The 21,683-nt window shown below is 35.3% G+C and overlaps 1 protein-coding gene across 1 annotated transcript in view; it reads right to left on the bottom strand.

Moving 5' to 3' along the window:
* Positions 1 to 2,884: 2,884 nt before the first annotated feature.
* The window catches only part of LOC105510482 (transmembrane protease serine 11D), a 65,528-nt gene continuing 46,729 nt past the window's right edge, over positions 2,885 to 21,683 (bottom strand). Inside the window, exons 5-10 of the mRNA XM_011940283.1 lie at positions 20,434 to 20,591; positions 17,329 to 17,367; positions 15,460 to 15,637; positions 9,544 to 9,803; positions 7,685 to 7,827; positions 2,885 to 4,506 (exon numbers count right to left, since the gene is read on the bottom strand). Of these exons, the coding sequence (XP_011795673.1) occupies positions 4,345 to 4,506; positions 7,685 to 7,827; positions 9,544 to 9,803; positions 15,460 to 15,637; positions 17,329 to 17,367; positions 20,434 to 20,591 (940 nt within the window). The 3' untranslated portion in view covers positions 2,885 to 4,344. The remainder of the gene's footprint in view (positions 4,507 to 7,684; positions 7,828 to 9,543; positions 9,804 to 15,459; positions 15,638 to 17,328; positions 17,368 to 20,433; positions 20,592 to 21,683) is intronic.

The following is a 21,683-nucleotide window of genomic DNA, read 5'->3' as shown; positions in this document are numbered from 1 at the left end:
TTTTTTTGAGACGGAGTCTCGCCCTGTTGCCCAGGCTGGTGTGCAGTGGTGTGATCTCGGCTCACTGCAAGCTGCACCTCCCGGGTTCACGCCATTCTCCTGCCTCAGCCTCCCGAGTAGCTGGAACTACAGGCACCCGCCACCATGCCCTGCTAACTTTTTGTATGTTTGTAGAGATGGGGTTTCACCGTGTTAGCCAGGATGGTCTCGATCTCCTGACCACGTGATCTGCCCCTCTCGGCCTCCCAAAGTGCTGGGATTACAGGCTTGAGCCACCGCGCCCGGCCTATACTTGCTTTTTCTTTTGCCTGTCTTGCTCTTTCCCAGAATTCAGTTTGGCCTAGAATAGTATCTGGCACATGGCAAGTGAGCGAAAACTATTGATAAATAAATAAATGGATGGATAAAAAACTAATGAATGGATAGATGCATAAAATTTGCAGAAAAATCTCTTTCTGAACATGTCAACCATCTTAAAAATGATCTTAATTGATTCAGGTGGTAAAAGTATAGTTTTATTGTATAGATATATTGAGCAGTGGTGAAGTCTTGGCTTGTCGTGCACCCATCACCTGAATTGTGAACAGTGTAACCAACAGGTACTTTTTCAATCCTCACCCACCTCTCCCTTTTGAATCCCCAGTGTCTGTTATTCCCCATTATATGTCCATGTGTACCCATTGTTTAGCTCTCACTTGTAAGTGAGAACATGTGTCAACAGATTTTTATTGCACTAGTAATTTCAGTATAACTTGTATGATTGTAGGTAGGTTAAATGGAATGGCATTCGTGGAAAATGCCCTGTTTGTTTTCTGAATCATCTTCTCAATTTCATTTGGTTGCCTTTTTCTCCAAAATGGATTGTTACTTAATTCACATTGTGATTGGTTTGATTTCTTTAGGTGATTTGTTTCGTAGTTGTGTACCAGATTAAACAAACTAACAAATCGATATCCAAACTCTGAAATTCCTCTTTCTCTCAGAGATCTTAAGATCCTCAGAACTGCTATGGGTAGCATCTTAGACTGTGTAGCAGTCTTGGGAATAATCTGATTTTAAGCCCAACTCATTACAGAAATCTTTCGAAACATTTCCGCAAAATATCACCGCAGGTGATTATCCGGCTTCTGCTTAAAAATATCCCATGATTTAAAAAATGATCCCATGGAAATGAATCTCTTTCTTCAAATGACAACTGCTTCCTTTATAAATAACCCATCAAGCCTGATGCTGTGGTGCGTGCCTATAGTCCCAGCTACTCGGGAGACTGAGGCAGGAGGATCACCTGAGCGCAAGAATTTGAGGCTGTAGTATGCTATAATTGCACCTGTGAATAGTCACTGTACTCTAGCCTGGATAATATAGTGAGATCCTGTCTCTAAATTAAAAAAAAGAAAAAATAAATGAAATGAAACACCAGAAATAGAGAAGGAAATAACCTGTTTCCCCTACAGAAGATCAATCAAACTGACTGTTTTGAATTGAAAACAGGTTTGTTTTCAATTCAAATTGAATTGAATTGGTTTGATATCTGGATTATGTAGACATGCAATAAATATAAAGGGAAAAATCTATTTTTGGTCTCATTGAACCATTTCATATTTAGCAAGTTGGAAAAAAAAAAGAAAGTGAGTTGTGTAAACTGGAGCTTGTGAAGGATTTAGATTCATAATCTGAGAAGTTCTTAGTTTCCTTTTCCCTAACCACAGGGAAATTATCATGGTTTATGGCAAATTGCTGCTCTTAAAGGCTCAGTTTTGATTTTATTATAAATTAAATATATTTTTTATTAGTCTTCTATGACCTTCCCATTCTTTTATTGTCTGGTCGGAAATGTTGTACTCTTTATCATTTCATCCATTATGTTATATTGCATAATGTGTTTTTCAACATCATTATTCTCTGTATGTCTTATGAGCAAGTGTTATGTCTTATTTGTCTTTGTTTCATTGGTTAGCAGAGAACCTCAAACATAGTAGGATTCAATACATTTATTAAAGGAACAGGTTACTCTCTGTAATTAAGACGTCCAATTAGTGCAATAAGTAGTCAACTGTTTGCTCTGAACTTTCTTGAATAATTCTCTTTTCATTAGTTCTGTTCACTATTTTAAATTCAGGAGGATTCAGTTTTAGTGCCAAATATTCACTTTGTTTGACACATTTTTTAATTGATTAGTATGTGTGCTTTTAAAAATTGATTAGTATGTATGCTGAACAGGATTTTCCCTGTTCAAAAACTCTTTCTACAACCGAATTAGGGTGCTAGAAAGTTTCTTCCAGAGCTCCCAGAATGACTTTTTAAGGACTGAAAGCATTTATAAATCACCACTCCTCTGTAACTACTCAAATTACTTTCTTAAAGCCACACATAGGTGTCAGAAAAATTGAATTTATCAGTACATAAATAAAGCTCTTAAAATAAATGCTCCCCTAGTTTTCAAATATCTTTTCACAAAATATGCATATTTTGCTAAATAAGTTTTTATTGTTTTCAATAAATAATTGAATTTGCTCTATTTTCTGCTAAATAATCATCTCCTTTTATATAGCTTTCAATACATAAGAATAAACACACATATGTTTGCTATTATATGAGGGCAGCTGCGCACAGAAACACACAAACACACTCAAGCACAAAGAATCCCTCCCCTTGAGGTTTACTCTAAATTACCAGTTCAATGTTGTCTTCACAGGGTACAGCTGAGGAGTGTCAAACTGGACGCCTGCCTCAATTATAGCGCTTGATTACAAGGTAGCAGAAAGTGCCGGGCCTTTACTAGAGTATAGGTGGCAGTTCTTTCATTGCAGAACCAATTAAATAAATGCTTTTGAATTGTCCTTCAAAAGTCATAGCTTCCATAGATAATTAGGCAGGGAAATTATTTTGAAAGAATTTATTTGAAATAAAGTATAGCAAAGATTTCTTTGTACATTTCGCCAAGAGTTGGTTCCATTTTCAACTCCCCTTCCCTTAAAGTAGATGGCTTTAATGTAGGTATTTTCACAGTTTTACATCAGGAAATGCAAGAAGTTTTCAGCAAATGTATGGAGCAGTCCTGATGCCCAGATGTAGGGAGTTAGCTTCTAGAAGGAGGAAGCCCTGATGCGTAGATGATCATGCATAGGCAAACTTTAGCTGCACTAGGAGCTCATAAAAACTCAGGAATATCAATGATTCAGACTACATAGATTTTTGTGCCATTACATTTTAGTGGATTTAATTTACATTATATTCTTTGGTGGGGGAGGCATGTATATGAGAAGGGGAGAGAGAGAGAAAGAGAAAATGAGAGACGAAGAGTGAAAAAATTTTTTCTGTCTTCAAGATCATTCTGTTGATATTAAGCTTTTAAACTTTTCCTTTGCAAACCAACTCTTCCCCCTCTTTAAACTTTCAATTCATTACTTAGATTTAGCATTTGAAGACCATTTTACTCTAAAAAATATAACTGCCAGTGATAGGAAGTCTGTAGTGGGAAATTCTTCCTGACGATTAAATTTTTCATTCTTAAAAATATTATTATTTTGTTGTTAAAAAGTACTATGTAGTTGTAAAGCACCTGAGAAGGTTGTGTAGGTATATTTCTTAACTTCTCTGTAAAGTAGATATAGTCTCTCCATTATGTAGATGAAGAATATTTTTCATGGGTCATCATGAAAATATCTACAATTATTTGGGTCCCAGTTGAGGAGTGAACTATTTTAACTTTTGCCTTAAATAGCTGAAAATTATCCACTATTTCCTATGGGAGCGTGTTCTTACAGAATAATTAAGATTAGGTTATATATAGTACAACAGTTTCACATTTTTAATTTTAGGACTCATACTGACTATAAGATATTGAGTAATCAAATATTTTAAATACGTATTATTTCTCTTGCCTCATACTGTTCTTTTTGTCCTGAATATTATTCCATCACTTTTTCCTTTGCATGTTTCCACACTTTGCTTGCTTCTCATCCTCAGTGAAACCCTCAGAGAAGACCCCTCTGACCCATTAGACCTGTGCAGATTCCTCTACTATACATGCTCAAGGTTCCTGTTTTTCTCACTACTAGTATTTAGCACAACTATAATGAAATTGTTCACTCTGTAATTAGTTTAGTGTGTCTTTTCTGTTACACAGCCACAGTACTATGCAACATTCATGTAGTTCTCTGGAGAAAATAGAAAACGTTTAATAATAAAGAAAGATTAAACAGTGTTTGTTAAATCATATTTATGTAACAAGTTGTTAAATTAGGACATTTCCAGTTTCTTTTTTGGTTGAAATGTAAAGCTTTGGAATTTAAGACAGGCACACCCGCATACAGACTTTGCAACAGGGATGCACTTGTTGCACTAGATCCCAGTTTGTTGCCTAATCCAGTCTCGGTAGGTTGTCACTCGGGTATACACTCCTGGCCTATCTGGCAGGCCACACTGATCTCCCCAGCTTACTATCCCCACAACAAACCAAAGCCGCCGTGAGTCTTCTTGTACTAGGGGGCCACCAGAGTCACCCTGTAAAAAAACAGAATGCCTTATTACTTAAGTGCAAAGACAAACCCAAAATATTAAGGAGTTTATTTCTACGGCAGTCGAGGAAGGAGTCACATCCATTATATGAATAAAGTCAGCCTATTTCCTTTTGAAATATTATGCCAAGTCGTGGAAAAATCACTGAAATCCTCAAAGTACCCAAGTTGTTCCTTCAGCAAGTCTGAGAAGATAACAAATACATTTTTCAGATTTCCCTCAGTCACTGCGTGGTTGCCTCCTACTCATCCAGGCTTTCTCTCTTTCAGGAAAACTTCTCTGAGCAACCTTTTTCCTTCCCACTCTCACCCTTTCCAGCTTTGGGCTCAATTGTTCTTCACTGTGTCCTTACATCTTGTGTATGTCTCTGTCACTGCTCTACTACTTTATAAAAGCACATTTGTGCATTTGTGTGCCTGTTTACACTTAATCCCATTGGTCAGTTTTTTGTTTGTTTGTTTTGTTTTGTTTTTGATATAGCAGCTGCATGCCTCTGAAACATTCACTTGCATTTATTATATTTGTTCAATGTCTGTTTTCCCAGATATACTATAAGTTCCAACAGGAAAGAAAACATACGTATTCTGTACACTGCTGAAACTGAAGCTTCTAGCCCTTAGGAGATGTTTGTTGAATGAATGAGTTTCTGGAAATCTGACTTATCTTCCTAACCTTAGCACACTGCCTGGTGTCTGATGCATAGTATATCATCCAAAAGTCTTCTTTTGGTGAAGAAATGTATATAGTCATAAGCAAAACACTCCTAATGAGATACTTACCACCCAGTCATAATAATGAACCAACAAACCAACAAACATTTGTGCACATAATAATCTAGTTGGGGAGACATATTGAGTATGTCTTACATTCTGGGTTTAAATCCTCCACTTACAAGCTATGTGACCTTTGATAAGCTGGTGAATAGCTCTCTGTACCTCTGTTTCCTCTTATAATGTTTGTATGAGTTTAAAACTCAAAGCACTTTGAGTACAGCTTAGCATATAGTATAGTCATTACTAATAAAAGTCAGCTATTATTACCAAGTGTGCTTCTAAATTAGTCAGCTATTCATTGGCTGCTCTTAGTAGCTAGCTCATCCATACCTGTTTAATTACTGGTCTAGATGGGGAGAAGAGTCAGTGTGTGAAGTGCCAGTATGCATGGCAAATACTTCATGAAGCTGGTTGTCACCTGCTTCTTTTATATGACATATGCATGCTTTAGTTAACCAGTTCTCCGTACTTTCTACTATTGTTTTTGTAGTGCTTTTTCTCTAGTGAGAATTTATTTTGCATGATGTCTGACCAAATGTGGGCAAGTAAATGTTAAAGCAAGAGGGACTTGTAATTTTTCCATATCTAGCCAACTTCATTGCCTGACTGCAGACATTTGAATTTGTGTCCTCTCTTGTAGACCATAGGCTTGCTGAATGCAGGGATAGTATTGTTGTGCTAACATAATGTCTGGTGCATAGAAAGTAATTAATATAATTCCTTTGAATTAATGAACGTAAAAATGAACAAAAGAATGGATAAAACAAATAAGATCTTTTAAGTTCTTATGTAAAGTGCTGTGTTCTTTTTTTTTTTTTTTTTGAAGTGTGAAATACGCATTATAGTATTTCAGTTAAAAATCAGTGAGCCCTAGAGTGGAATACACATGGATGGTATCATGATGAGTTATGGCTTGAACTGGGCTTGAAGGAATAGAATAATTTGTATGCACCGAAGGACAGAAGGTAAGGGACATTATAAATGGGAAAATAATGAATAACACCCTTTTAAAACTCATGCTTATTTTTAAGTCTTAATTAATGCTCTCAGTAAGTCTGGAATTGTCAGTGTGGAGTTGTGTTGCTTATTTGATTGATGGATTCTTTGGAAAGCTATCATGAAACTTGAGAATTTGTTGTTTCAGGGCTAGCAGTAACAGAGAAACAGGAAGGAAAACAAGAAGGATTTCCTACTACAGAGACATCTCTACCAAAAGGAGATAAAAGACTGGGTAATTAACTGTATCTTGACAATTGAAAAACAAATCTCCACCTACACACAACTTACAGTTGATAAAAATGTTTCATTTTGGGAAAAGTGCTCATGGATTGGGGGCTTTACGTAAAATGTGAGAACTACTTTTTATCCACTTTTTAAAGACCATGAGCACTAAATAGAAAAGTCAGTGACCTTTTGATGCGAAGAATAATTCTTATCCTTCTGTATACAATTCACCCACAAAAGCAGCAACAAGTTACACAAGTAAACAGATTGATTTTTTAAAACTCCAGGCTAAAAGAATATTCAATTTCTGACACTACCTGTTCCTGTTACTATATGGAGTTGGATTTCAGATATGTGAACAAAGCCTATTAAAAGATATAACTGCATCGATTATGTTTAGATAATTTAATTTAACATTTTAGAATTAAAATTTGATTTTAATCACTTTACAGTGAGAATTTCATATTTATTGTTTGTTTTTGTACATTTGGTTAAAAATTATGGGCTAGATCCAAATATACTATTTCTTTTCTTTTTCATTTGTACTGTTTCATTATTGTAGGAGCTTTTGTAACTTAAATTACTTGGATTTCGTATAAAGTTTCTGTCTTCAAGGTGTCCAAGAATTATTATTTATCTCTTAAAATTCATTTACTATATATATTAATTTTATAATTAGTGATTAATTTTTTATTTAATCCTTCATAGCAGTTAAAAGGTTGAGGTTAAATTTATTAACACCAGTGACCATGGTCTACATTAACAACAGTGAAATAGATGAGATTTCTTTGTTGCTTAAAATGTGCCTGACATATTTAGTCTTCATTTAATTTTTCTTAGTACGCAAAAAGTTAGGTGCTATTATGATTATCCCCAGCTTTTAGATAAAGAGACTTGGTAATGGAGGTTAAGGAATTCAAATCGAGATCTTTCTGATTCTTGGCTTTGGATGGTTAACTACTCTGCAATGTGGCCTCTCAGAGTGAATGCTTTCATGATAGATAAACTTCATAAAAAATTTTATTTCTAAAATCTAGATTATAAATTTTAGAGGAACAGAACTGTGTATTGTAACTGTTCCCTTTATGTCTATCATATTATCAGATACGAGGGAGTGCTTATACACTGCTTGGATGATGACATGGATCAGATTGTCTTGAGCTTACCTGACATGCATCCACTCCACCTTGAAGTACTCCAGCACACAGCATTCCAGACAAGATGGCTCCATTATAACTATATGGTGCATTACATACATCATTACTTATTATTCTGACCTGTCCTTGCCTTAGCTGTGAAACTGTGGGGCCTGTTTGGTATAAAAGCAGGAAAAAAATAGACTTCAAGATATGTACATTATTGACCCTATAATGAATTTGAGAAGAAATAAATGTACTCCAAACATTATTTCATATTTAACAGTGAAGGCTCCTAAAGATTTACTTTGGAGTTTCTTTGCAGCAAAAATTCTCCGAGTAGATGAAGATAACCCCTTTCACAGATCAGTTTTTTTTTTTTTTTTTTGCTTTAGCTTTGTGACACAGTGCCCCTTAAACCTTTAGAGAAGGCTGGGCGCGGTGGCTCAAGCCTGTAATCCCAGCACTTTGGGAGGCCGAGACGGGTGGATCATGAGGTCAGGAGATCGAGACCATCCTGGCTAACACCGTGAAACCCCGTCTCTACTAAAAAATACAAAAAACTAGCCGGGCGAGGTGGCGGGCGCCTGTAGTCCCAGCTACTCGGGAGGTTGAGGCAGGAGAATGGCGTAAACCCGGGAGGCGGAGCTTGCAGTGAGCTGAGATCCGGTCACTGCACTCCAGCCTGGGCGATAGAGCGAGACTCCGTCTCAAAAAAAAAAAAAACTTTAGAGAAAACAAATTTGCTATCTTAAAAGTGGCTAAAAGAATTTAAATTATCCACTGACAGACTTTGGATTGGAAGATTACATATTGAATAACCTTTAACCTAGCAGCAAAAGAGAAACCAGCCTAGTTTCAAGGCTAAAGAACTAGTCTATTTTATATTGATGTACTCTCAGAATGACACCACCAGTATTTCATGACTGGAGCAAATTTTATCTATTACACCAAATTACTTTGGGTCACAAGAACACAATAGAACATGTTCTAGAACTATTAAGGCTTTGTATTATTCCTTGGAGAGACAATCTACACCATGGTAAAAGCCCAGGGAAATTGTCAATGCTACCCTTCCACTCCTTCGCTGACACTCTTACTTTCTCTTTGGTTCTAGTAGCTCTTGTGCATTGTCCTCATTTTAGTTTCCATTTTATTCATTCAATAAACAAATATAAACAATGCTTATGTTCACATCGAGTCTTTGCCGTAGAGGCAGGATTTATTTTATCCTAGAATACTTTAAAGGGCAGTTAATACTTTAAGAATTATTAAGGCCTCATAGAATGTCTAATCTAAATATTCCCATTGCTTTGGGAAGCCAAGGCAGGAGGATGACTTGAGGGCAGGAATTCGAGACCAGCCTGAGCAACATAGCAAGAACTTATTTCCAGAAAAAAAAAAAAGCTGGGTATACTGGTACACACTTATTTATAGTCCCAGCTACTTGGGAGGCTGAAGCAAGAGGATTTCTTAAGACCAGAGTTTGAGGCTGCAGTAAGCCACGATTGTGCCACTGCACTCCAGTCTGAGAAAGTCTTTGTCTCTAAAAAACAAGCAAATAAACAAACAAAATCTTTCTTATTGTTTATAGGGAAGCTGTTTGAATCTTATAGAATCTCCGTATTATTAAATAACTCATGTTTCTTCATAACTTTGTTTTACATTTTCCTTTTACTATATTTGAGAATTCTCCATAGTTCCTGGGGCATTGCTTTGCTTTGCTAAGGAAACTCAGGGGTAGCCAGAGCTTGAGCTGAACAGAATATAGAATGATTCTGTCTGTAGAAGAATAAAAACACCTATTCCAGGTGTTTCCTAATTTAAAAAATTACATAATAGCAAATATAAGACATTTCTATTGTTAATTTTTTTTCTGAGACACTTACCGGAATATTCTTGAGCACCCCATCCTGTTACATAAGCAGTAGAGCCAAGTGGAATATTCTGGGTAGCGGCTGGGAGACACACACTATGGATGTCTCTGGTAAAGGTGACACTGTTCTCAAGTCTCACAAGTGCAATGTCATTTTCATGAGTTGCAGATATATAATTGTTATGAATTAAAATACTTCTTACTCTCATTCTTAGTCTAGGATTTGTTGTGGAAATACCAAAGGTGGCAATCCATTCACGAGGATTGGAGTTGCTAAAACATTATGAAAACATGTTATATGAGTAGGGAATTTGTGAACATTTCAGATATATAAATTTGTCTTAGCCTTCCTGTACCACTATCCAGAAACTATTGGATCCACATCTCTTTGTTATATATTCCTGCATTATAAACTGGCAAATGAGTTTAATTCTTCACTGGCAGAATATATGGTCACTTGTCTAAAGAAATGGAGAAGATTTTAGAAAACATATCTTGGGGTGATCTTGGTGTTTTTCTACTCAAATGAAGTTATGCTGATACTTTAATGGTAAGTAGCATAACACAAATATCTTTGATTTCTCTTTTGTCCATACCTCCCTTCCCATTTAAGCAAGTAAGAAACCTGAAATAATAAACATTTTAGATTTAACCAATTTCTTTCAATTCCTATCTTTTCCTTTAGCCAGGAGCACCATTTAAATAGTAGTGATGACAAGGGGCATTCTTATCTTATTACTGGATGAATAATTTTTCTGCACTAAGTCTGATAATGGTATCTTGGTGTGTGTGTGCATATATATACATATGTACATATGGGGTCTTCAAAAGTTCATGGAAAATGTATATTATAAACAAATTATGCATGGATTTCAAAAATTTTTGCATGCAAATAGACTCATACTAACTTGTTATACTGAACAGGATCAGTTTGAGGCACTAAGAGGAGTAAGACATGAATTTGAAAAGAGCTCTTATCAAAGCAACATGAATGCTGCTAAAACTGAAGCAAAAAAACATCAAATTTATGATGAAACTGGAAGAATCGTGAAATTATTTATGCCTTACAAAAAGTTTATGGGGACAACGTCTCCCCCAGTCATCAGTTTATGAATGGATAATCTGTTTTAAGAAAGAAAAAGATGTGGTTGTGGGTGAAGTCCGCAGCAACAGATCATCCACATCAATTTGCTAGGACAAATTTCATCTTGTTCATGTCTAAATTAAAGAGGACCAACAATTAACAGTGAGAAACAATAGACAACACCATAGACATCTCAACTGGTTCAGCTTATACAATTCTGACTGAAAAACTAAAGTTGAGCAAACTTTCTACTTGATGGATACCAAAACTGTTTTGCCCAGATCGGCTGTACACAAGGTCAGAGCTTCCAGTAGAAATTTTAAACATTTCAGATCAAGATTCTGAAGTATTTCTTTGAAGAATTATAACAGAAGATGAAACATGGCTTCAGCAATACAATCTTGAAGACAAAGCACCATCAAAGCAATGACTACAAAGAGGTAGAAGTGGTCCAGTCAAAGCAAAACCAGACTAGTCAAGAACAAAAGTCATGACAACTGATTTTTGGGATGCTGAAGGCATTTTGCTTGTTGACCTTCTAAAGAGTCAATGAAAAAATAACATCTTCTTATGAGAGTAAGAAAGTTAGCCAAAGCTTTAGTAGAAAAAGTGTCCAGGAAAGCTCCACCAGAGTTCTTCTCCACCACAACCACGCTCATGCTCATTCCTCTCATCAAATAAGGTTAGTTTTATGAAAGTTTCAGTAAGAAATCACCAGGTATCCACCTTTCAGTCCTGATTTGACTCTTTCTGATTTATTTTTGTTTCCTAATCTTAAAACAATCTTTAAAGGGCACCCATTTTTCTTCAATAAGTACTGTAAAAAGGTAATGTAAAAAAGACTGCATTGACATAGTTAAATTCTCTGGACCTTCAGTTCTTTAGGGATGGACTGTATGGCTGGTATTATTGCTTACAAAAGTGTCTTGAACTTGATGGAGCTTATGTTGAGAAATAGTTTATAATTTTTTATTTTATCTTTTAATTTTATTTTCCATAAACTTATTGAACTCCCCTCATGTATATGTATATGTGTGTGTGTACAAGTATATGTGCATCTATATACATAGAGGAAGACAGAGATAGAACAGTAGCGTGAAAAAAAAAAGGACATTACCTTTATGACCTAGGAATAGGGACTTTTTGGCTAAACAACAAAAACACAAACTAAAAGGTAAAAAAAGAATGAATTCTATTAAATCAGAATTAGATATACTGTATCTAAATTTACCAGATGAATGAGAAACCATGGGAAAAGATTGGTAATGTTTACTGTCTAAAATTTTTGTAGAATATATTTTAAAAGTCTGTAAACCAGTAATAAATAAGCAGTAAAACCATTATAAAATAGGCAAAGAATATCAATGGCAGTTCATTGTAGGGGAGATCAAAACAGCTCTTAGATACATGAAAAGATACTCAAACTAGAAATCTGAGAAATTAAAATTATAAAAATGAGCATCTTATGTACGTTTGAAAGACTGATAAGACTTAAACAAAAGAATAATACTAAATGTTGATGTGGAGGGAAATTGGACCTCTTTTGCATTACTGGTAAAGAGTTAAGTGCCCAGAGAGTATTCTGGTGTATTAACAGCCTGCATGTGTGCTTCTGAAATTACTGGAGGTTTACAGAAAGATAAGCACAAATATTTTGTGTGTGCTCTTTGTGGCAATGGGAAGGTAGGTCATGCAACCTAATTGGATGAAGGAAATATGGTGACTGCATACCATGGGGTGCTATGCAGCAGTGCTTCAGATGAAAATTCCAAGGATTGAGTGAAAATGTTAAGAAACAATATTAGACTTTTACACAATGCTACTTATTTAAATTAAAGACATATACATACAAAAAAAGCACTATAGGTTTTGTAGGTGCATGCATGTACCTTTAAGACATGTATATTTCGAATATATTAGTATGAGGCATACAGGCAGAAGGAGGGCAGTGGAAGTGAACTCCAGGGATGACAGGAGGAAAAAAAATAAAATGAGAGAAATGCCTTGTACAGACTGATAAAAATAAGGATCTGTGATTTGTAGGGCTGATTAACTTAACATTGTTTCTAAGGGTTGAGTAAAAACAAAATGTAACCAAATAATACCAATTTAGGAGTTTTATGGAGATTAGATAGTGAAGTTAATACAGAAAGTAAAAACTCTATGACCTGAAATACTTTTATAAGACACAGTAGTTTGTGTAAGAGTGAACCTGAGTTTAAAATTTTGAAGAAAAAACATCAGAAAACAAACCCATGATTGTTTTTATATTCAACTTCCTTTGCTCAGAGTCTTTACTCCCAGTGAAGGTTCTGAAGAGACTCTTCTTTCTTTCCTTCCTTTTCTCTCTTCCCTCCCTCTCTTCCTCCCACTTATTTATTTTCTTCCTTTTCTTCTTTCCAACAATTAGAGCATTGTTTTGGAACCAGTCACATTTATATTTAAATCTTGGCTATGCCACATATTAAAAGTATTATTTATGACAAGTTAATTAATAGCTCTGGGGTTTATTTACATATAAAATGTGATTGGTGATACCTTCTCACACGATTGTTAAGTATTAATGAGAAATGTATTATGTCAAGTATAGTGTTTGGCACAAAGTGAACTTTCATGAAGGTAGCTATTATTTTCATTAATTATAGTTCAACAAGCCATTGTTAAGTGTCTACTTTGTATAAGGAATAATATGAGTCTCCAGGAATAAAAATAAAAGTAATTATGATCTCTTTCCTTGAGGAACTCCACACTAGTGAAGGAAACTGGCAAGAGGTAAGTCAAATATCACAAATCATAAGGACAACTGTTAAAGGCAGATAAACAAATTTCTGTGGAACTCAATGTAGAGGAAAGAGAATATCAGGGAAAGCTACATAGAAGAGGTGATAATTCGATAATCCTCTATGATAAGATCTCATCACTTCTATGTACCTTGATGTAAGGCTGGTCGTGCCCCAAACAAATGCTCACTGATGGTTCTCAGTGACAATCAGCTCTTTAGGGAGGGGCCCAATACAAGGTTCACGGCCTTTGTTAGCTTTAGTGGATCAATCATGGTAATGAATAGAAGGATGTGGGGTGGCAAAATTCAAAGTTCCATGGATTCCTTTGGTAATCATTGGTGATGTTTATAACTGTGGCTTTCATTATAGTGATATCATTTACTTAGTTTTTGGTGGTTGGGCCTGAATAGGGCTTAGAATCCAGTAAGGTTTCTATTCCATTCTTGGTTATGCTAAGTGTCTGATAAGTCCAGGTATTTGAATTCCTGGTTCCCACATTCAAGAGTATGATTGAAATCAATGCGTGCCATTTCTGCTTTTTGGCCTTTCAAGTGGCAATGAAGTTTGAAATGTTTTGTGAATTTTATCTTTTGGGTTATTTGGGATGTAGTAATAAATTTGCCAATCTATATCAGAAAACTGGTAATTCTGGAAGTATCTTTTGAAATTTCAAATGCGTTCACTGCATATAAAAATATTAAGTTATAAAATTACTATAAGAAAAATTCAAAATAATTTGGGATTTCCTAAAACTTTAGTTCAGAAATGACCCCAGTCTTTTAAACCTTTATTCCTTCTAAATTTAACACATACTTTTGTAACAGGCACTGTACCATGAAGTAGTGCCTATAAATCTGAAAAAGACTACTTAGAAATTATCAAAAATTTCATAAAATTCAAATAGAGATTTGGGAAATATATAAACATTTCAAGGATAAGCAGACTGAGCAGATACTCATAGGTAGGGAAATGTAGGAAGAGTCCAGGGCAAGGGAACAATGCTGTTTATCTGAAGCTCAAGGTACATGCTTTGAGAAATAAGACTGGATTGATCTGGCTATAGAAGGCTTTGTGTGTGTGATAAGGAAGTCTAATTTAGAGTAAGAGTCTGAGAAGAAAATTGATATGGTCACGGGCACACGAGTTCAAATCTCCATTATTTTTCTGGGTGAATTTTTTGAGTTAAGTTCCCAAAACCTGTTGTGGTCTATGATGCCCCAGTAACAAGGCAGGTTTGAAACAGATAGATTTTAGTTATGCTGAAGTCTAAAATCCTTCTTTTATGAGCAATGTGAACTTTTCTTTTTACCAATAGGGTAAGTTTATGCAACCTACTCTCCACTGGCAGCATATCACCCTAGTTTGGCAATAGTTTAGTCACCTCAATTAAGAATTCTTATAGGTTGCCTTTTAAAAAATTTTTATTTATGCTACTCATTGTAATTGATCATTATTTTTGTGCATTCTAATTCCAACATTAGAGTGTAAGCTCTTTGAAGGCAGAGGCAATACTTCGTTTATACTAGTAGCTTCTACAATATATAGCACTGTGCTCATACTAGATACTTGATAATCTTTATGAATGAATAAATTAATGGCATGGGGTGGTCTCTAGGTTAGCCATCAGCTTCTATGATATAATGTGTAAATCTTCCACAACAATTCATTTTGCTAACATTTAACATATGTTTACATTAGTGTACTCAATGCTACTAGTAACACTAAGTCACAGATAACAGTGTTGTCCCTTAATTTGGAAAAAAAAACAAAGCTTATGGAGATTTAGTAAATTTCTTAAGCTTTTATAGCTAGGATTTAAAAAACATTCTGACATATAAACTTTTGTTCTTTACTGTGCTAATATACTATTACCTGAAACAGAGAAATAGCACTAAATTAGCATGCTAAAGGGGATAAATGCTTTTCCTCTCATGAATAGGAAGAAAATTCTTATTAATTTTTTTATACTGAATTATTTCTAGCTCAATTCAATCCTAGGGTGCAGTCTTCGTGACCTGTCTATTCTAATTGTTCCCAGATGGGTAGGTAGCGGTGTTCTCACCTTCTGAAGCAGTGAGCTGCTGTCAGGATCCACGTGTTACTGATCAGGCTGCCTCCACAGTGGTGGGCATTATTGACCCGTAGACTGACTTGCCACGGCCAGCTTCCCTCCGCAGCCTCAGTGCCTCCAATGATTCTCTGCTCAGACAATGTTATTAGGTCTGGACCGGCCCCACATTCTAATGAGAAAAGGGCATTAATGTGCTGGGAAGGTCATGATTCCTTTACATTTGGAAGAAGCTGAAGAGTTTTTCCATAATTTATGACTTTTATGCCTTATACATTCTTCCTCAGGACATGCTGGACTTTCCAAAAAGCATGATCAATGTATTTTTACAATTCATTTGTGACTACTGTTGCTTATAGATGGCATTTTGGAGAACATTTCTGAATTTAGTTGGCATACGGGCTTCAAATTTTGGGCAGTTTCAGAGTTCCCTGGAATTCCCCATGAGTTGAGGTTAAGAGAGATCATTATTGAATGTGCCAGCTCAGGCCACAGACTCCTGGGAAATTTCCTTTTTCTCAATAGTCTTGCTATGCTCAGTGTGCTTTGTGGACCTGCAGCATGGGCATCCCCTGGAAACTTATTAGAAGTGCTGATTCTCAGAACCACATCATGGGACAAATCTAAAGCTGTGTTTTGATGTGAGGTTCATGCACACACTGAAGTTGGAGGAAAACTTGTCTCATCCAAAAGACTCCTTAGTGACTGCAGTTCATCTTGTAGAATCCAGTCCAAGACTGATGCTGTATTACCAAACATGCCCTCAAAAAGGAGCTACTATACCACAGAATATTCTTGAGGGTGACAGAGGGTTTCATTTAAATAAGGTTTATTTAAATGTTTTCAAAGAGCCTGTGACCACTCTACTGGCCAGAGCTGAAATAGGCTGGGGTAGGCTGATCACCCGATTCCTCTTAATTCCCATTCCCATGATTTTCTTCTCTTTTGTGGTCTATTACTCAGAAATTAATGGTAAATTGCACAACTATTGCTGGGTTGGCTCTTAAGTAGTGCCCTGGCTTAATAGCACAACCACCTAAAGGCTTTTTTTCCTAGCAAATTTCCTGGATAAAGGAGGACCAGGCTTTCATTAAGATATACATATGTTCCTTTGTGGCATCTCCCAAACAAATATCCTAGTAAATTGTTTATCACAGTTTCATTAACAATAAGCATGAATTAAATATGTAGTGAAGCTGAAAAACACTGATGGGACTAGCATCACTTTGTAAAATCACTTAAGTACCTAAGATAGGCCAGCTACCAGGTACATTGAACTCATTTTTAACTTCATTTTTTTGGTCAGAGAAGTAAGTTGCTGTTTTCTAGGGATTGCATTTCTGCTATCCTAGCCTGAGAATACATAGGATGATGTTGAAAAGTAGTGACTTTTCCTTCAGGTTATAGACCCAAAGCTGAGAAGACCTCTCATAATTCTTTTTTATTATATTTTGTGATTAACCTGAATTCACAACAAAACAAGCTACTCTGGTGTTTAGGAGAAGCTACATAAATGGTGTCATCAAACATAATTTGTAAGTCTGCAGAAATGCCACTTTAGAACCAGGGCAGTAAAAGCTTCTCAAAGCTGTCAAGGAAATTTCCATGAGGCCAATTTTGAGTACAGAGTGGGTAGTCCTCCACTACAACTTCTTCCTTTTTCTAAAAGGAAAGGGGAAACCTAAAGTCCATTCCATGGGACACTTGGGATCAGCACTGTCTTGTTTCAACACCACCTGAGCGAACTAAGAACAAAAACATCAACTTGATAGACACTGCCCTGGCCAAAAGTACACAAAAGACTTGCACTTTTATTCTTTATGATTTGGCAAATTATAATTACAAAATAATTTAAAAACTTACCATTAATAAGCCAATTTGCTGCAGCCTGGTCAGTAAGTGCTAGAATTTAAAAATGAGAATAAGATAAAGACAGTAAAGGCTGTATATCATTTCACCATAATTTCTTAAAGTACAGTACTCAGACAACAAGAAGCAGAATTACTTGTTGTTGGGGGGGGAGTCCTCTAAAATGCAGATTCCTAGGCTCCCTTTCAGACCTGCTGAAACAATCTCTAACTCATGGGCCCTACAAATCTCTTTGTTTACAACCTTTTCTCAATTTGTTGTTATGCATACTAAAGTTTGTACTTTAATTTCCCATTAAATACTTAGTAAGTATCTCTTCTTTCAAGGTACTCAATTGATATGGGAAAACAGAAACATAAGCAAGTCATTGAGATGCAATGTGATAAATGCTATAAGGGAAGTTAATTTATCATGTACTTAAATATATGTATATTACTCTAATGATACCATTCTGTAATAAGTGCTGCAGATTTAACTGTGAGCAAAATATAGAGGACTTGCCCTCACATAATTTACAGATAGAAATTATCAAGCAATCATTCAAATAAATGTAAGTGCAAAGTAGAGAAAAGAAAAAAGAGAATAACTAATATAAATTATATGGAGGAGATAACATTTGAGCTAGAGGAAATAGCATCTGCACTGTATTTTGAAGATCTGAAAGGAATTTTTCAGGCACACTAGAGGACAAAAGAGATTTCAGATGGAAGGTATAGTGGGCACAAATGCTTGGAGGTGTAAGATGTTTGTGGAGCAATAAAGTAAGGAGAGCTAGAGCATGTGTTGTGTTTAGGGAAATAGAAGGTGAGCCTGGAAAGGAAAATGTCAGTATCAGATGGTAAAGGTCTGTCTATTTCAATTTAAGAACCGGCATACAAGACCGTTTTCTCTGCATGTCCAACACCCATATCAAACGCGATGTGACCCAATTTTATCCAAAATTTGCCATTTATTCTTTCCTTTTAGTAAAATGGCACCACTTCCAAAATCTGAAATTGTCTCAAACTCCTCCTTTCTCATCATTTCCACATCTTATAATCTCCAGATTCTGTACCTCTGTCCTCTATGTTTTGAATTATTCTCTCCTCTTCATTCCTTTTGCTACTACTATAGTTCATGCTTTCATCATTTGACATCAGTATAGTTACAACAATTTTCTAACTGAATTCCACCACTTTTGCTCCTTTTCAGTTTATGCACCTCTACCTTACCAGACTGATCCTTTCTAAAAAATGTTATGTTAGCTCATATCCTTCCTTGATTGAAATTTTTAATTGAGAAACCCGTCATTTTTATTTCCTGCAAGATAAATTAAAACTTTTCAAGACAGGTTTCCATGCTCTCTCAAACCGATTTATCCAAAGTTATTTTCCACTAAAAGTTTCACAAGGTTTGGGTATCACATTTGTTTTGCAAGCTTCAGTGGAGCCAAATCATACTTTTGGAGACAGAACATTTTAAAAAGCTGGCCGTTCTTAATTTTTTGAACAAAACAGACTTAGTTTGAATCCTGACTGCCTCATATACTGACTGTGTCAGCCTGGGCAATTTATCTCCTCTAAGGGGGACAATAAAACTATCTATGGGATATGGTTGTTGTAAGGATTAATCAAGAAAAAAATTCATATAAGGCATTAAAACCATGCCTAAAAATAGTAAGTTCTCATTAAATAAGTGTTTTGATGATGATGATGATGTGAATGATGAACACTAATCAATCTTTCCAGCAGGCCCCTTTCTTCATTGTTCTGTCAAAGCATCACGTTTGGTACAGACTATTTTCCTTTTTCATGCTTTCCTTCTCTGGCAATTTTCTTTCTCTCATCTCAAAATATGTAAATCCTACCCATATTTCAAAGTCAAAGTCCATTCTCCTTCATGAAACTTTTGCTAGATATCTCAAGCACGCTGGTCTCTTTCTTCCCTAGATTCCTGCAGTGGTCACTGCCTGGGCCTCACACTGGGCCCTTGATCATATTCTATCTTGATTGTCAACACTCTTGTGTTGGAATATCTTTCCCTTCAACTAGACTATGGGCTCTGGAGGTGGAAACTGCTGTTATGTTACCATTGTATCACCATATTGTCTAGTATAATGCTAAATAAATAAACACTCAGGAAGTGCATTCATGAGAATTCCTTAATGTGTGGAAGCAGAGGTAATATTCAACTACCTAACAAACTGCAGTGCATGAGCATCAGCCAGTCATAAAAGATACAGTCAGGCTATGGAGTTGGAGCAGTGTCTTAGAGTTCTTTGCTTTGCTAAGCATAACTCTTTAGCTGCAGGGGCAGTGGATTTGAAGCATCTCGGAAGACAACTTTGTGGGCCTGATGCAGTAATTGTTTACTAACAAATAGGAAAGCATTTCAATATTTAACAGTTAGTACATCTGTAACTGGTACCTACTAGTCTAGTGTGGGAATCATCAAAATCCTTTTAATCTTGAGCTCATAGTGAAGAAATCATGACTTACTAAACTAGCAGAACGTGACCAATTTGGAGGAATGTCCTTAAATTCTATGCATATATTATTTCTTTTATTTCAGTCATGCAAGAATTATTTATTGAATATGTGTTACATGATGGAGACTAGGTGGTAGGAGGGTAGTAGGATGAAGAAGTTTGACTGGTTCTTTTTTTTAGGACGATTATAGTGTAGGATGAATCCAAACAATACAAAAATTACACAAATAACTTTGTAATTTCAATTGTGATAAATGTTACAAAGAAAAATGAAGAAGCTTCTGAGGTGGATCATTAATTAAATAGTTCTCTGACCTTGAGCATCTATGTACCCCTCCTATGTCATATCCACAAATGACATCTGACAGTAACATCACTCATAAGGAATGTTGCAGGGATAATTAATGATAATTTTTAGCAAATAAAATTTACTATATAAATGCCAAATGATTCTTTAAATCTTGGAATGTTTTACGTTAGAGAGCTATATGGTATATTTAGCTTTTTAATGTATTGTTTTCATAGTTTAGTTTCAAAGAAAGAAAAGTTAGCCTCTCAATGAAAATGTGAATTTGATTGGTAAACTTGAGGGATATGTTGAAATAAAATTGTTTATGAAAAATTATACTTACATGTTATCTCAGTTGAAGAGTTTATTTCCAAATTTCCAGAGTTATTCAGCATTTGTTGTAAAACAGACTCAATTCTGCTTTTCATTGATGCTCCATTGTTATTTCTGGTGAATCGAAATTTCATGACAACATCCGCTCTCACACCACTACCATCTTGACTGTAAATCATAAAGATATTTTAAAAAACAAATAACATGACACTTTTTCACCATCCTGTTTATATACTCTTCTTGATTAAACCCTTTTAAAGTATTCATTTGTGGAATTTAACTTTAGATAGATCTCTGTAACAGTGTTTGTATACATAATACTATATCACGATGCTATCTCACAAATTTGATTTCAATGCACAGAACATTGTACTCACTATAGGAGAGCTGATTTTGAAGTTATAATGCCAGAATTTTACAGTGTAACTTTGGATAAGTTATGTAAGTTTCTTGATCTTTCTATATCTAAGTCTCTTCACATGTAAAATCGGTTATGAAGATTAGATGAATCACTATATGCAAAACTGCGAAGAAGAGTCAATAATATACAGTAAGTGTACTATAAATATTAGCTATTCTTAGACTTCTCCAATGTTATTAAAAATAATCTCCTTAAACAAATTCATAAAGTGATGAGATTCTAAATTTGTGTGAGAGACTCAATTTCTTGGTACCTGGACCATTCATCTGGCTACAAAAGCAAATTTCAACTTTTGTCATATATTAAGATTTCATCAATCATTTTAATTAATGATAAATATTCCTCACAATAAACCTTGGTGACTTGATTAAATATTCTGATTATCTAAAGCCTCAGTAATTTCTATTTTCTTCAATGAAAATTATCTCATAAACCAGTTTCTCTACTTAACATTGGCTATCTTCTTTTCTGTAAAAGTATGTTAAAGATATTTGGCTTTGAGGCCCTCATATTCTCTCTTGGCTTCCTCCTCTCACCTCAATGACCAGCTGTAACTTAATATGCATTCCAGATACTAATCTAATATTTATTTTAAAAAATGTTAGATAAACAACTTCTTGTGCTAGGCACTATTCTAAGCTTCAGAAATTAGCTGTGACGAAGATTCAAAGTTGCCATATGGGTCTTGCAGTTTAGATGCAGAAACAGGCACTGAACAAATAATTACCACCACCATGTCTAGCAACATGGAAGCCTAAATAATTTTAGAAAACACTTTCTGTCTGGACACTTACACTCTTCCAAGACTAAACCAGGAAGAAGTTGAATCCCTGAATAGA

This window comes from Colobus angolensis, unplaced genomic scaffold (genome assembly GCF_000951035.1).
Source record: "Colobus angolensis palliatus isolate OR3802 unplaced genomic scaffold, Cang.pa_1.0 Scaffold189, whole genome shotgun sequence".
NCBI classification, from domain to species: domain Eukaryota; kingdom Metazoa; phylum Chordata; class Mammalia; order Primates; family Cercopithecidae; genus Colobus; species Colobus angolensis.
The sequence above is the reverse complement of the archived record's forward strand: the minus strand, read 5'-3'. Positions and strand labels throughout refer to the sequence as shown.